Raw genomic sequence first — 15,965 nt, forward strand, 5'->3', positions numbered from 1 at the left:
CATGGAGATATTGCTGCCCGCTGGAGAACCTGCCTGTGAGAGTTTGCCACGGAGAAGCCGTGTGCCCGAGAGCCGGTCCAGCGCAGAACCCAATCGAGCAACCAGCGGGGGGATCGAGCTGCCCAGGTTGAAGTGGCTGAGATAGATTTGCACTGGCAAGATGAAGGTGAATTATTGGTGGCCCATTGGGCCCACGATGGCCCAGGTCATGGAGGAAGGGATGCAGCACATGGATGGGCTCGTGGTTGAGGGGTGGACTCGACCGTGGGCGTCACAGTTTGCCCACCATTGTGAAACACGCGCAACGATCGATCAAGACAAGCGGTCAGAGCCCGTGTGGTGCGGGGCGATGACTGCAGTGTCCATACCACAGCGCCACAAACCCGCCACGGCAAGAGCTCCGTGCTTACAATGGGGGAAGCCACCACCAGACGGCTGGAAACATGAACCGTGCCCACGGCACCGCCCGCAGCGCGGTCCTGGCCTCGAGCGGCACGTCCTGTGGCGATGCGGTGTCGCTGGGAGTGATTTGGGGTTCTGCTCCCTGCACAACAGCGTTTGGATTTCTCAAAGACAAGTGCAGCTTCAAGAATCCCGTGGCAGGTTCGCTCTGCTGTTCACTGCGTGGGGGAAATGCGCCAGGCCATGGTGCTGAGCTTCTCTCCTGTCCCCGCTCACGGAGCACGCGGTCAGGATTCGTCCCTCCCTGATCACCGTTCCCCTGGAGTCCGTGCTTAAAGCTCCAGGGGCAAACTTCTCTGGTTCCACGTGGGCTTTGGTGCTGAGCTGCAGACGTTGTTCATTGTCCAGAGCCTTGCAGGTGCTGTTTTGCCTGGACGCAAATTCCTTTCTTCTCAGCGACGTGCAATACGGGCCTTGTCTGGTAAGTGTTCAGTGCGGTTTGTAGTTGTTTTGGTAGATGTGAGCAGAACTTTGCAGCTTAAAGCTTTAGCAAATCCAGCTTGCCAAGTAACACGAAGCAAAGAGCATATTAAAAATCATACCAACTTATGTCCTAAAGAATTGATTATATTTAGTGGGCATCTACTCAAGGTAAATGATTAATATTGAACTTAAATTGGGCTCATCCACTGACCTGTGAGCAGTAAAACCGTTGCCACACAGCTCACTTATTTAGCAGGGAGAGCTCACAGCGGGCTCGCCCAGGCTGTCGTGTTCATGGAGCGAAGCGATGGGCTCGCAGTCTCATTGCGCGCGGTAGGAAAAGTGCGTCTGAGACTCGTGCGCTCACAAATCACCAGCGCTCATCTGCTCTCCTGCTTCCCCGTGGGTCTCCTGGCAGGAGTTCTTGGCCTGGTTACGGCTCAGCCCCTTCCCTCCTCTGCAGCCTGGACCGAACTGCTCTGGTTTGGCTGGGGGGGATTGGGGATCGAGTGCATCTGCCACCCCTGGCAGCCCAGAGAGAACGGAGCCAGCCAACGGGATCCTTTCTGCAACATCCCCATAGACGCCTGGAGCAAGGAGCGTGGCACTGAGTGTGTCTGTGACACCCCCATCATGCACCGGCCGCTGGGAACACGGAGCGGGGCAGCAGACTGTTCAAGACTCTGCTCAGAGCAATGGGTGCTGGAGCTTTTAGAAACTGGGATGGAAACTCAGCAGCCAGGTGCCCAGGGCTGAGCTGGGCTGTGCCTCCCAGGGGACATCCTGACCCTCCCTGCCCTGGGTCACAGTGGGGCCCTTTGTGACGTCACCTGGTGACACCCATGCCCCGCATGTGCTCAGCGCCACTGTGACCCCAGCCCACACTGTCCGGCAGGACGGTACGGGACAGGGTGCGAGCACGGAGCTGGCGAGAGCCCCGAGCGTAGCCCACGTCTGTCGATCGGAGAATCTTCTTGGTTGGAAGCGACCCTTGAGATCATCGAGCCCAACCACAACCCGGCTCTGCTGCCCCGGCAGACTCTGCTGCCCCGGCAGACTTGGAGCAGGGAGCTCCTGAGCTCAGCTCCCGTCTTTCCCCGACGAGGAGCACACGGGCGCATCCCACACCTTTCCCCGCTGCCTCTGGCAGAGCTGCAGCACCGAGGCGTTTGCCGAAGCGTCCGCCTTCCCCATCCTTAGTCCTTCCCTTTGACCGAAACATGGCGGAGAGACCCCCCCTCCGACCCAGGCTGGCCTGGCAGGAGAGACCCCCCAGCCGCCCCCGGGTGGCCTGGCAGGAGAAGGCTGGGGGTCCCCAGGAGGCCAGATCTCCACCGCAGCCCAACCAGGTGGATGCGGCCCAGCCACCGCAGATGGGTGAGTGAGGGGCCCTGATTGCCTGGGCAGGGGGGGCCCAGCGATCGCTCCCCGCTCCACACCAGGATCACGACTCCCCACACGCTGGCAGGGGGTTCCCATGGGTGGTGATGATGCTGCCTGAAGCCCAGGGCTGCTCCGAGCTGGGCGCCGGCCCCAGCGCAGCCCCTGCGGGCAGAGGGGACCCAGCTCCTGCTGCAGGGCACGGGCAGCGAGAGGCAGCTGGGCGGGCAGGAGGCACCGTGCTGCGGGACGGGGACCTTTCCTGCCCGTCTGAACCGAGTTCCTCACCCGCTGCACCGGGGGCTTTCCCCGTCCTGCCTGGCTCCAGCATCGCAGCCCCTCTGCCGGGCACCCTCCAGCCCCACACGCTCGGGGAGGCTGTGCCGGGGCAGCGGGTGTGGGGCTGGACGGGGGCAGAGCTCCTTCTGCCCTGTCCTGCCTGCAGACCCCCTGAGCAGCCCTCCCTGCTCTGCCCCTTTCTCAGATGCCGATTCGCTACGCGCGAATGGATTTCTACGGGGATACGTGGACTCCATCGTGTCCTTCCTCAGCAGCCCAGACAAGGTGACCGCAGCCGCTTTCAAGGCGGCTGAGCCGGCGTCTGCTGGCAGGGGCTGTGCTGCGGGTGCTGGAGGGAGCTGGCTGGGCAGAGCTGCTGCTCCCAGGTCTCTAATGGCGCTGCACCCCATGCTGCGGTGCCGCTGGCCGCGTGTCCCCATCTCACTGCTCCCTGTTTGCCTCTCTGCTCCCTGGCTCTAGGAGGAGAGCCACAAGATCGGGTTTCTCATGGATATCCGCGACCTGTGCGACACCAGCAGGCGCCACCGCTCGCCAAGGGGCCTGGATGTCTTCTGCCAGAGATACGAGCTGGCAGAGAAGATCGAGGTGAGGGGACACCCGGCGGCGCTGGGGAAGGGATCGAGGACTCCGGCACCTGTGACAACAGCGTTGGGCAGGGCCGGGGGCTGGTGGCGCTGGGTCCCATCCCGGCTGTGCTCTCAGGTGCTGCTGGCAGAGGAGCCCAGGGCCCAGCTGCGCACGGCGCTGCGGCAGATCGCCATGCGTGCCATTGCCGAGCTGAGGTACCTGCCCATCCCTCCCGGGGACGCATGCGCGAGGCCTCGAGGCACCGCTCCAGGTTCCAGCGTGCGACGGGCTGCTCGCTCTCTTTGCAGCGCCGTGGAGAGGGTGCTGGAGGGCAAGGAGACCAGGCTGCTCCAAGCCTGCTTCTCCAGTGTCTTCTTGCTCCCACCAGAAGTGGAGGACTTGGACCGTCACCTCTACTTAGAAGTAAGAGCTGCGTGAGCTCCAGGAGCCCCCGGTCCCTCTGTCTGCTCCCCTACCGCCCCGTGCCGCGATGTGACCAGAGATCCAAGGCAGGGCAGGGTCTCAGCTCTGCTGTCCCACCCTCACCCCTTCGTCCCCTGCCTGTGGGCCTGGCCACGTCCAGTTCCGCAGGCTGCTCTGCCCATAGCGGGTTATTGTCCCCTGGGTCTCTCGTGGGCACAGCGCAGCAGTGCCGGAGTCGTCCCTCGGCGCTGGGAGCACACATCAGTCCCCTGGGAGGGAGAGGGGTGGCAGGAAACACGACCACAACCCGTTGTGTTCTTGCAGACCGTGCGGTCCATGGACAACATGCTGGAGGCGTTGCTTCTCAACTCCGGCGCCTCCAGAGCCAGCGAGCTGCTGCACAACATCTTCCAGGTCTGGGGGTGCCGAGTTTGGGCTTCACCAGGGCTGTTCCTCACCCTGGGGGACAGGGTGGCCACTCTGGAGGTGACAGTGCCACCCGTGCCGTGCAGAGAGCGCTGCCGGGAGGGCGCCCACCTCCCCGGGGAACCAGGGCTGCCCTCCAGGCTCTTCCGCAGCGCAGTGGCCGCAGAGGTGGCATCCGCCTTCCTGCCTGGGCACAGGGCTGGCCCGGGGCGTTTGTCCCAAGCCTGCCAAGGACCCCAGGGCGAGAACCTCACTGCAGGCTTTGCTGGAGCCCTGGGGAATCCTTAATGGAGCGGCCAGTCCAGCAGAGGAGTTGAGCGGTGCTGCTTCTGCTGGAGCGGTGGCTGCTCCCAGGGCTCACCAGCAGCTTCTCTCTCCCCAGATGCTCTTGACCTTCGGCAGCTCCGGGAGAGAACACGTGCGGCAGAGGGCCCTGGGGAGGATTGAGGAGCTGAGCTTCGTGTTGGCTGAGAGCCCCACGCTGGGGGTAAGGAGCCAGGCGCCCTCCGGCCAGCCCGTCTGCCCATCCCTGCAGCCCAGAGCAGCCTGCAGCTCTCCCCACGCGGGGCTGCTGCCCACCCAGCTGCTCTGGGAGCCGTGACCGGCACGGCCTGGAAAGCCCTGCCTGCCCACGGAGCCCTGCACACGCGCTTGGGTTCAGGGCTTTGGCACCGGCTGCCTGCCCTCAGCCCTCCTGCCGTTCTGTCTCCCTCGCCCAGGCCTGGTGCCGCTCTGGGACAGACACACACGGCCCTGAGAGCCATAGGGACACCCAGATCCCAGAGCTGGGACAGCTGCCGGGGCATCTCCTGCTTTGCCGCAGCACCCACAGCACCGCCGGGCGTCCACGCGGGGCTGCGGGCACCGCCCAGCACGCAGCAGCACCAGGGCGCTCGGTGTGACTTGGCTGCGCTGCCTCCCTTCCTCCCTTAGCCCTTTGCAGAGCACCTCCAGCCTCCCGAGAGAACAGACCTGGTCCTGGTGTTGATCAAGGCGCTGACCGGCTCCAGCACCTTTGACAAGCAGGCGGCCACAAACCTGCTGGACATGGTGGAGAGAGACTGCGGGTTCTGGCTGGTGGATGTAAGTGGCCTTTGGCTGCACTGCTCTGCCCTTTGGCCCTGCCAGCCCTTGCTCTCCCTCCATCCATCTCTTCCTCCCAAATCCCGGTAAAGCGAAGCCACGTGAAGGCGACAGAGCGGGATGGGAAGGGCAGTGAGGAAACGGCTGCGCTCCAGTGGCAGCACCATCCCGACCGGTGTTCCCTCCAGGTGCCGAAGATCACGAGCTGCATCCACAAAACCCTGGGGTTCATCAGCACCGCGCCAGCCCGGCAGAGAGTGGCGTCCCTAATTGTCCCCATGGCTGACAAGTGCCCTGCGGAGGTGGTGTCCACGCTGCTGACAATCGCACCACCCGGAGACAGGTACTGGCCCCAAAAGCCGTGAGGGCTTGTTCCCTGTGGGGAGAGGGACGCAGAGCCAAGGGATCCTGCGGGACACCCCCGAGGAGCAGGACCCTCCATCCCACTGCGCTTCCCAGCCCCTGGGGTCACCAGGCCCGCAGCAGCCACAGCTGAGCGAGCCAGCCCAGAGCCCCCCACTGCGCTCCTGCCAGCCCCATAGAGCAGCAGCTCAGCCTCTGCTGCTGCCTGGGGCATCCCCAGCGTCCTGCAGCGCTGGCGCGGCCACGCTGCGCTGGCCCGGCTGCCCTGCTGACAGCGCTCTCCTGCAGCACTGCCCTGGCTCTGTGGGAGGTGATGTTCTCCGTGCCCCAGACCCTGCAGAACGTGTTGAAGGAGCTGCTCATCCAACTCCAGGACCGGCACTGTAGGGTCTTACATACATGCTGGGAGGACACGTCCATCCTCCGCTTGGCTGTGAGTCACTGGATAAAGCTCCCGGTGCCCCAGGAGCTGCACGGTGCAGGGAGCCCCACCAGCTCTGCCGGTCGCTCACTGCTGGCTTTGCTTTCAGATGCTGGCCAGCAGTGACCTGCAAGACGAGGAGTTTGCTGCAATGTACCTCGTCATGAGGTTTCTGAGGGAACAAAGTCCAAAGGTGCTCTCCCTGGTGCTCAGGGCCTTGATGACGCTGTCAGAGAGAGAAGAGATGGTGAGTAGGGTCATGCCAAGGGAGCCATGCTGGCAGCCAAGGGGCAGTGGGTTGGGGCTTGGCCTGGGCTGGCAGTGGCTGGGGTGCCTGCTCCAAGGGCCCTCCCTGCCATGGTGGGGCCTGGGGGGCTCTCCAGACATGGACCCGGTCCCAAGAGGGAAACTCTCTTCTTCATCCAGGCCAGAAAAATGAAGGTCATGCTGCCAGACCTGGCGTGGGTCCTGCAGTACGGCAATAACGTCATCAAGACCAAGGCTCTGGTGGTCTTCATAAACGTGATGGCTCAGCTGGAGAGGGAGGAGGCCAGCGCCATCGCCGTGCTGCTGGCAAACCTTCTCCTGCCCTTCTTTGATGACGTAAGGCTGATGTATAACCCTGAGCCTGGTGGGTGAGAACTGGGCAATGACAGCTGCCCTGCAGCCCGGCCACTGGAGCAGGGGCTTCTCCTCTGCTTTCCCCCCGGGGCTCTTGTGGGATGGGTTCTGGTTCTGCAGCCCAGCCCAGCTGCTCCCTGCCAGCTGCTCCCACAGCTCCTCCCCACCATGGCTGCTGGAGCTGGTGGGGATGCTGGGACGGCACTTTGAGGCACAGGCACTGCTGAACGAGTCTCTTGAGTGGCCCTTCATGCACCCAGGGCCGCAGATCTGGCCACAGCTGCAGTGTGCACAGTGCGCCCTGGAGCGTCCCCCCTCCCATCAGCCGTGCAGGAGCTCCTGCTCCCCGTGGGCAGGGAGCTGCTGGTGCTCAGGTCCTGCTGTGCTGCTCCCTCCCAGGAGCTGAGCCAGCTGAGAGAGAGCTCCATCGGCCTCTTCAGACACCTGATGAAGATGGTGGTGGGGAACGACAAGACAAAGATGAAGAACACGGTGCGACTTGGCCTGCTCCCTCTCTTCTTCCGCATGAGTGACCAAGTGCAGAGCGTGGCCAAGGTGCGGATTTCAAAGCTGAGCGGTGACGCAGGGAAGAGACCCCTGGGTGCTTGGGACCCCTGCTCCCTAAGGGCAGAATCACCCCGGGAGCAAAGCCCAGAGGAGGGGGACACCAGGTCTCCTGCCCCAACCGTGGTGCCATCTCCCAGCTTCTGCTGTCCCGTAGGTGGCCAGGGAAGCCCTCCTGGGTGCAGCAGAGCTCCTGAAATGGAAACAGCTCAGACACCTGGTACAGACTCAGCAGACATGGAGGATTGGAGAGAGCTTGGTGAGGACAACCCCCAAGGACCAGGGCCCAAGCTGGATGGGGGCTGCCCCACATGTCTGTGCTGTGGGCTCTGCAGAGGTGCCTCCCCTGCCCTCCTGCAGCCCCGAGCTGCGTCCTTGTTCCCTGAACTCAAGAACAGAGCCCCCAAGGGCTCTCCCCTCTGCCCCACACCCAGCAGGAGGGAGGGCGCTCAGCACCCCTGGGACCCCTCAGTCTGTGTCTCTCAGCCCCACAGGGCTCCTGGCTGGGACACGGGAATGGTCGGAGGGGAAGGGGAACGTGGGTTCCTGGGAGGAGGGGCTGGTCCGGCCAGCTGGGGAGGGACAGGAGGTGCTCACAGCCCTGTGCTCTCTCCAGCTGGAGCGGGACAGGAGCAGGGCTCAAGAGCTCTTGAGCCAGAGCCTGCCGTACCTGAGGGACGCTCAGCCCAGCCTGCGAGAGGCGGCCCTGAGGTTCATCGGTGAGTCCCAGCCCCCGGGTCCCTCCTTGGGCACCGCTGCCCTGGCACCAGGAGCAGCCCTGTGGCTCCAGAGCCCCGGCTGCCCCGGGCAGGCCCTTGGCCTCCCCTCCCAGCCCTGCCCACGCAGGTGGCCACGGTGGCCGCCTCGCTCGGTCCCAGCATCTCGGCTCCTGCTGTCCCCTGGGGTGGGCGCTGCGGAGGGGAGGGAGCAGGGGCTGATGGAGCTCTGTGCCCAGGGCTGGCTGCGCGGCACCTGAGGGACCCAAGCGAGGAGGAGCTGGCTGAGATCTGCAGAGGTGAGCGGGGAGCGCGGTCGGAGGGGACGCCTGGGGGTCTCTGTAGACATGGGAGCTCATCTGGGCTCTGCTTCTTTCCCTTGCAGCCATTCAGCCCCTGGAGGGGGACAGCGACCCCTCCGTCTGCTCCCTGGCAGCTCAGACCGTTGGCATCGTGTGCTCTTCATGGAAGCGGCCGAGGTCTCGATGGAGCCTGCGAGCCCTGTGCTGCTGGCGCTGACCCGGGGCAGGAGCAGCTCTGCTGGGGAACACGGCTGGGGGGCAATAAAGAGCCCTTTGTGAAGTTGGGTTGGATGTCTGCCCTTCCCAAGGAGCCCAGAGCCGCTCTGAGGGCTCCGGTGTGGAGGGGTTGCTGGGAGATGGAGATTTGTTACCAAGAGACCCATAAGTGACCCACAGAGACCCATAAGTGACACACAGAGACCCATAAGTGATGCATAGAGACCCATAAGTGACCCACAGAGACCCATAAGTGACACATAGAGACCCATAAGTAACACATAGACACCCATAAGTGATTCACAGAGACCCATAAGTCACACAAAGAGACCCATAAGTGACCTTCAGAGACCCATAAGTCACACAAAGAGATCCATAAGTGACCAACAGAGATCCATAAGTGATGCATAGAGACCCATAAGTGACACATAGACACCCATAAGTGACCCACAGAGACCCATAAGTGACACATAGCGATCCATAAGTGACACATAGACACCTATAAGTGACCCACAGAGACCCATAAGTCACACACAGAGACCCATAAGTGACCCACAGAGACCCATAAGTGACACATAGAGACCCATAAGTCACTCACACAGCCCCATAAGTGACTCAAAGAGACCCGTAAATGCCCCATAGCGTCTCACCACTGCCCCATAGAACCCCACAAGTTACTCATGGAGCCTCATAAGTGACTCTTAGTGACCCATAAGTGCCTGTCAGTGACCTCCAAGTGCCCCACAGAGACCCAAAGTTCCCCATACGTGCCCCAAAAGTGACCCATAAAGCTCCATAAGTGACCCATAGGTGCCCCATAGCATCTCCCCAGTGCCCCATAGAGCCCCATAGGTGACACATATAGCCCATAAGTGGCCTATAGCGACCCATAAATGGCTTTGCGTGATTCACATTGAATCGGAGCGCCGAAGCCTCCTAAAGACCACCAGAGGACACTGCGCGTGATCAAAGTCGTTCCAAGGTGTTGCAGTTGATGTTGCAATCAATGTTGAGTAACTATTTCATATCCTAACGATCCTAATGAATATATGAATATGTCTGTGAATGGACTGTATACATACTGTGCGACTGAGACTGACCGGGGAAGCTTTGGGTGCGAACCCCTGGTTTCCCAGCGCTGGAATAAAGCACCGCATGGCACTGCGCCCGTGGCTCCGGGTCCTGATCGCTGACACTAAGATGTTCAAGGTTTACAGACAGAACCAAATGAGGCACGGACTCTGAACCTGGAAAAGGGAAAAAGGTGGTTAAGTTCTGTGTAAAAAGTTATGAAACTTGTTTATGGAGTTATATTGACAGAGGCAACGAACATTTTAAGGGTTAAGCAACTACATAGTAAGGGCCTACTAACGAGCTAACATTCTAAGCCACATAATTAATATCTAGTTTAGAGCTGTATGTACCCAATCGTGCTAAAAAAGCAGGACTGCGTCAAATGCCGAGATCAGAAGTTTTACGGCACCAGCTGCAACCTTGAGGAGACGAGATCGCCAAGATTTCCAGCACAAAGGGGGCGCCAGGCCGGGTTCAACCGCCTTGGCCGCTTGGGTCCCACCAGTTCCTCACAATGAGCCAAAGGGGCAAAGCCCACTGTGAGGAGGCTGAGGAGCCTTCACCCAAAGACCCCAAGGACCCCTCCTCAAATACACCCAGTGCCACTGCGCAGGAGAACAGGGGGCTCAGGGCTGTGGAAAGGGATCTGAGATCACCTCATGAATATGCACAGCTCTGGGGTCATTATGAATATGAACACTCACTGTAATTAACACACTTCCTGTTGTTAAAGGTGTGCGTGTTGGGCCGAGCGAATCCCCCGCGCACCCCGCGCTGTTTCGCTTGTGCTCTCATGAACACGCGTTTAAAGAACACAATTAAAGAATTGGATTAAACAGCAGCGAGAGCCCGCAAGGGGCGACGGCGCCATCGCGGGGCTGCGCGGGGGCTGCACTGCGCAGGCGCGGAGCCGTCTCGGGGAGGGGAGGGACTTCCCGCTGGAAGGGACACAGCCAATGGACATCAGGAGGCCGCCTCCAGGCCAATGGCGGCTCGGGGCGGGTGCTGAGGGACGGTGACGGGCCGGCTGTGTGGCCAATGGCGGTGCCGGGGGCGTGGCCACGCAGCCCGCCCCGGGAGCAGCGGCCCGGCCGTGGCGGTTCGTCCCCTGCTGCCGCCGGAGCGCCGCTGCCACGGGCGGGTCCTGCGGCTGCAGCGGCTGCGGGGGCGGGCGGGGGGCCCGGGGCTGCGGCCCCGCTGGCCGGGGCCGGGCGGTCGCCGTGTTGCCCCCGGGCGGCAGTGGGGGGTCCCGCTGGTCGCCCCCGCAGTTCCGCGGTTGAAATTCCACCTCACAAGGCGCTGGGACCGCGATCGCCGCCAGTTCCGTCCCGGGTGAGCGGCGGGGGGCGGATTTGGTTGGTGCGGGGGTTGTGGGGGGCGCGGGGCGGGTCTGGGGGTGCAGGGGAGCTGTGGGGGTTGGGGTGCAGCCGGCAGGAGGGACCAGGTTTGGGGGGCCCTGGGTCCCTTTGCGGGGGAGGGGAGGCCCTGCTGACCCTGCCTCCCCCCAGCAAATCCCCCTGCGGGGCTCCCCCCGCCCCCCCGATCGGTCCCCGCCCCCCGCGACTCCCTCAAGTCCCCCTGAACCTCAATGCCCCTTTTTGACCCCAAAACAGCCCCAAATGTGCCCCCCAATGTCCCTTTAACACACCCTCCCCCCAGCCCCCCCGCACCAAGGCCTCCAGTGTATAAATTAAATGTGTAACATTAAACGCGACATTTGAACGTTAACTAAAAACCAACAAATGTTGACGTTTCGTTGAGGTTTTTGTTGAATTTTGGTTTCACGGAAGGGAGCGTTGTTGGAAATTTACTGCGATTAATGTTTTGCTTTAAAAACTTTTTGTATCTCAGAAGTGACCTGAACAGTTTGCTAAAGAACATTTCAAATTAAATTAATTTCCCATTAAATTTCTTGGGATTAAACGTCCGTCAGAGGCAGTGGTGCTTAAACCCCACTGCATTGGTCCCTCTCCGCATTCAAAATCCATCATTAAACAGTTAAATATTTCCCGTAATTAAACCCCTGTGATCTACATTCTGTAGTTTAAAGATGCGGTGACTGAGCGGTTGAACAGCCGATATCGCTCTGAGCGCGTGGCTCAATCTCTTGATTCATCTCAGTTCATCCCCACCAACCCCGTCGCCGTTCATGGGAACGTACCCGGGTGGATGGAGGGGGCGGGCGGTGGGTGTGGGCTCCCTGGGCTTCAGCAAAGCCTCTGACACCGTCTGCACAGCATCCGCACAGCTGAGCTGGGGAGGGGTGCTCTGGGCAGTGGGGAGTGGGGGGTGCAAACTGGCTGAGAGAGAGAAGCCAGAGAGTGGTGGTCAATGGGCAGAGTCCGGTTGAGGCCTGGATCCAGTGCAGGGCCTCAGGGGCCAATATTATTCAATATATTCATTAACGATTTGGATGAGGGAATTGAGTGACTGTCAGCAGGTTTGCTGGGGACACGAAGCTGGGAGGAGCGGGTGACCCTGGAAGCTGTGCTGCCATCAGAGACCTGGACAGGCTGAGAGCTGGGGGGGATAACCTGGTGAGATTTAACAAGGGGAAGTGCAGAGTGCTGCACCTGGGCAGGAACAACCCCAGGGTCAGTATAGGCTGGGGAATGAGCTGTTAGAGAGCAGGGTAGGGAAAGGGAGCTGGGGTCCTGGGGACAGCAGGGTGACCATGAGCCAGCACTGGGCCCTTGGGGCCAGGAAGCCAATGGGACCTGGGGTGGGTCAGAAGGGGGTGGTCAGTAGGTCAGAGAGGTTCTCCTGCCCCTCTGCTCTGCCCTGGGGAGACCACACCTGGAATATTGTGTCCAGTTGTGGCCCCTCAGCTCCAGAAGGACAGGGAACTGCTGGAGAGAGTCCAGCGCAGGGCAACAAAGATGGTGAAGGGAGTGGAGCATCTCCCGTGTGAGGAAAGGCTGAGGGAGCTGGGCTCTTTAGTTTGGAGAAGAGGAGACTGAGGGGTGACCTTATTAATGTTTATAAATATATAAAGGGTGAGTGCCAGGAGGATGGAGCCGGGCTCTTCTCGGTGGCAAACAACGATAGGACGAGGGGCAATGGGATCAAGCTGGAACACAAGAGGTTCCACTTAAATTTGAGAAAGAACTTCTTCCCGGTGAGGGTGGCAGAGCCCGGCCCAGGCTGCCCAGGGGGCTGTGGAGTCTCCTTCCCTGCAGACGTTCAAACCCCCCTGGACATGTTCCTGTGCGACCTCTCCTGGGCGTTCCTGCTCCAGCAGGGGATTGCACTGGATGAGCTTTCGAGGTCCCTTCCAGTCCCAAACACACCGTGATACTGTGATACTGTGATTTCTGTGCTAAATCCTTTCCTTTCCCCCCGTGCCAGTGGGGGGGACCCAGAGGACCCGCCCAGGCCCCCCCAGGTTTGTGGGAGCAGCACTGGGGAGGGGCCGCTTTTTCCCCCAGCTACGAATATAGAGACAATTTGTACAAAAGCTCTAAAGTGGGGGGAACGGCAACTCGGGGACCCCCAAACCACCACAGGGGGGTCCACATCACCCCATGCGCCCCATCACTTTTGGGGTGTCAGAGCCCCCCCCCATGCAGCTGCCCCTCGGGGGTCCTGGGTGGGTTGTGAGATCCCTGGGGGGCTGCAGGGGAGAAAGGGGGAAACCTGGGTTTGGGGGGGGTCCCAGGGGTTCCTGCGAGTGGGTGTGGGGGGGTCTCAGTGGTTTCTGGGATCCCTGGGGGGTCCCTGAGATCAAAAAGAATTTGGAGGCTGGCGGGGAACTTTGTGAGGGGAAGAGTGAAACATCCCTTTTCCCTCTGTTTCACAGCCCCAGCTCAGCCCCAGCTCCTTCTCAGAGGCTCCGTTCAGCAGGGCCTAAAGCAATGAACCAACGATTGGTTTCAGTTCCTTCCTCATGTCCCCCCTGAACCTCCCTCCTGCAGCTGGAAACCAGCACCCTGTGTCCCGTCGGAACAGCCCCGCTCGAAAGCCGCAGGATTACGTGGATCACGTCTCGGCTCAGCGGGGGCCTCGCTTGTGGCCTCTGCTCTGTTGGAGGGAAGAAGGGAGAAGGAAACCATTTCTGTTCTTCGTTCCAAACCAAATGTTTTACCTGGACGTTGGTGCATCTTGAGATGGGCCCTTGAGTCCTCTGCAGCTTCTCAGTCATTCCGAAGTGACCCTTGAACAGTGTTATACCCTGAAAATAAAAGCTTCAGAACAAATGTGAGGCCTTGCTGCTTATTTTAAACACGTTCTTTAAGCTTCAGTGGCTGTTCGCTGCTGCCCTTATCTACGGTCACGCTGAGTAAAGCGATACAGAAAGCTCAATGCATTCACGAGGTGTTAATGTCGACGTCTCATTGTCCGCGTTCTCTCCGAGAAAGCAAAAGTAACTCCAGACACTGATACCGGCCCAGCTCTGGCGCAAGGGGAAGCTGTGGAAACCACCTTCATGCACCTGATGTCCCTCGTCCCTTCCCGGCCGTTTTGCTGCAGGGCACCAGACGATCGACACCTCTGGGTTGGTCACGGCCGTGATGGGAGCCGAGGGAAAACGGAAAGGGAAGGCTGGATCCCGTGGGAAATGGGGCCAAGAGTCAAGGACCGTGCTGCTGCTGATCCTCTTCGTCACTCGTGGGAGGAAGGCGCCCGAGGGAAGGGAGAGAACGGCCACTGATGTCCCCCAGCGCGAGGTGGACGACGGTTCCTGGGGCAAAGAGGTGATCGAGGGCACGTGGGAAGGAAAAGATCCCGAAAACACGACGACAGCCCCGAGATGCCACATCCGGCTTCCCCCGAGCTCCCTCCCGGCTGTGCTCCGCACCTTCTCCTTCATCACCAGCACCTCCCGCCCCGCTGATCGCCCAGCTCGTGTCAGGCGGCTGGAGAACGTGGTTCAGGAACACTGGGCAGGACGGAGCCAGCGGGCAGGACGCGGCCAGCAGGCGCTCGCTGCTCTCCTGGACAGGCCGGCACGGAGCCCTGAGGAGCCCCTGGGTCCTGGTGCCGTGCTGGTCACAGCCTCGTGATGCTGCTGGGCGAGCGTCTCATCCTCCCCTGCTGCTCCTCCCATACAGGTATCTTTTTTCTCATTTCCTCCCCTCTTCTTTTCCTTTCCTTCATCATTTCCCCTTTTTCTGCCTTATACCCCTCTCAAGTCTCTTTCCCTGCTGTCACCTCTTCTTTCTTCCTCTCTCCTTTCTGTTTTTTGATCCCATCTTCCCTCCTGTCTTCATCATCCTCTCTCCATCTCCCTCTCCCTTTCCATCTCCTCCTCTCCTCCATAGGTAATTAATATATATTCATATTCACACATTCTATATATTCATATAGAATTCTGTATATTCATGAAATGAATCTATTTCTTGGCTGAGCTGATGGAGTTAGTTCTGTCCTGTCAATTGCAAATCTGAATTCTCAGGACAGGACCAAGTGGGCTGAAAACGCGTTGCCGTGGCGGTCCTGGAGATGTGCCCAACGTGGGACACAATGGGGTCTCCCCGGAGGCTTCGCTTCTCTGCCCTTCCTTCTCCGCCCTTCCTTCTCTCCCCTTCCTCCCCTTCCCTCCCCTTCCCTCGGAACCCCATTCTGGTTTGGGATGAAGGGACCTCTGCAGATCATCCAGTCCAACCCCCCTGCTCCCGCGGGGTCCCAGAGCAGATCACACAGGATCCCAGGGGTCTGAATGTCTCACAGAAGGAGACTCCACACCCGCTCTGGGCAGCCTGGGCCGCGCTCTGGCACCTCCCAGCAAGCAAGTTTCTCCTTACGTTCAGATGGAGCCTCCTGTGTTTCAGTCTGTGCCCGTTGCCCCTCACCCCGGCGCTGGGCACCACTGAACAGAGTCTGCTCCATCCTGACACCCACCTGAGATATTGATCCCATTGATCACATCCCTCTCAGCTTCTCTTCTCCAGCTCAACAGCCCCATCTCTCTCAGTCTCTCCTGATCAGAATGATGCTCCAGACCCCTCAGCATCTCTGTGTCCCTCCACTGGACTCCCTCCAGTAACTCCTTGTCCTTCTTCAACTGGGGAGCCCAGAACTGGACCCAGAACTGCAGATGCAGCTTCCCCAGGGTGGAGCAGAGGGGGAGGATTCACCTCTCTCACCTGCTGCTCACACTCTTCTTAATAAATATCCCCCAGGTACCCTCGGCCTCGTGACCACAAGGACACATTGGTGACTTGTGGCCAACCTGATGTCACCCAGAACTCCCAAGTCCTTCTCGCAGAGCTGCTTTCCAGCGGGTCCACCCCCAAACCGTGCTGGTACTGGACCCCTGCTGCCCCAGGAGGGGCCGGTATCGCCCCGGTATCGCGATGGGTGGCACCGACAGCCCCGGTATCGCGATGGGTGGCACCGACAGCCCCGGTATCGCGACAGCAGCACCGACAGCCCCGGTATCACGACGGATGGCACCGACAGCCCCGGTATCGCGACGGGCAGCAGTGATGGAGCCGGTATCGTGACGGCAGCACCGACGGCCCTGATATTGTGATGGGCAGTGACAGGGGCCCTGGTATCGTGATGGGCAGAACCAACAGCTCCAGTATCGTGATGGGCAGCACTGACGGTCCCGGTATCGCGACGGCAGCACCGACAGTACTGGTATCGCGATGGGTGGCACCAACAGCCCCGGTATCGCAA

General features: G+C 60.6%; 1 protein-coding gene across 1 annotated transcript; it reads left to right on the forward strand.

Moving 5' to 3' along the window:
- The first annotated feature begins 3,853 nt into the window (after nucleotides 1-3,853).
- Nucleotides 3,854-8,331, forward strand: LOC139826034 (maestro heat-like repeat-containing protein family member 7). The gene is made up of 12 exons (XM_071800828.1): nucleotides 3,854-3,969; nucleotides 4,364-4,468; nucleotides 4,915-5,064; nucleotides 5,253-5,407; nucleotides 5,716-5,860; nucleotides 5,958-6,095; nucleotides 6,275-6,451; nucleotides 6,869-7,024; nucleotides 7,191-7,292; nucleotides 7,650-7,752; nucleotides 7,989-8,048; nucleotides 8,135-8,331. The coding sequence occupies exons 1-12, from the start codon at nucleotides 3,892-3,894 to the stop codon at nucleotides 8,266-8,268; spliced, it is 1,503 nt and encodes a 500-aa protein (XP_071656929.1). The 5' UTR covers nucleotides 3,854-3,891; the 3' UTR covers nucleotides 8,269-8,331.
- Nucleotides 8,332-15,965: the final 7,634 nt, after the last annotated feature.

The sequence above is a fragment of the Patagioenas fasciata genome, chromosome 33, assembly GCF_037038585.1.
Source record: "Patagioenas fasciata isolate bPatFas1 chromosome 33, bPatFas1.hap1, whole genome shotgun sequence".
Classification (NCBI taxonomy): Eukaryota; Metazoa; Chordata; class Aves; order Columbiformes; family Columbidae; genus Patagioenas; species Patagioenas fasciata.

Coding starts and splice junctions, on each gene's coding strand:
- LOC139826034 (XM_071800828.1), top strand. CDS start 3,892: ATGGACAACATGCTGGAGGCGTTGCTTCTCAACTCCGGCGCCTCCAGA. Junction 7,025..7,190: donor AAGTGCAGAGCGTGGCCAAG/GTGCGGATTTCA, acceptor GCTGTCCCGTAG/GTGGCCAGGGAAGCCCTCCT. Junction 7,293..7,649: donor GGAGGATTGGAGAGAGCTTG/GTGAGGACAACC, acceptor TGCTCTCTCCAG/CTGGAGCGGGACAGGAGCAG.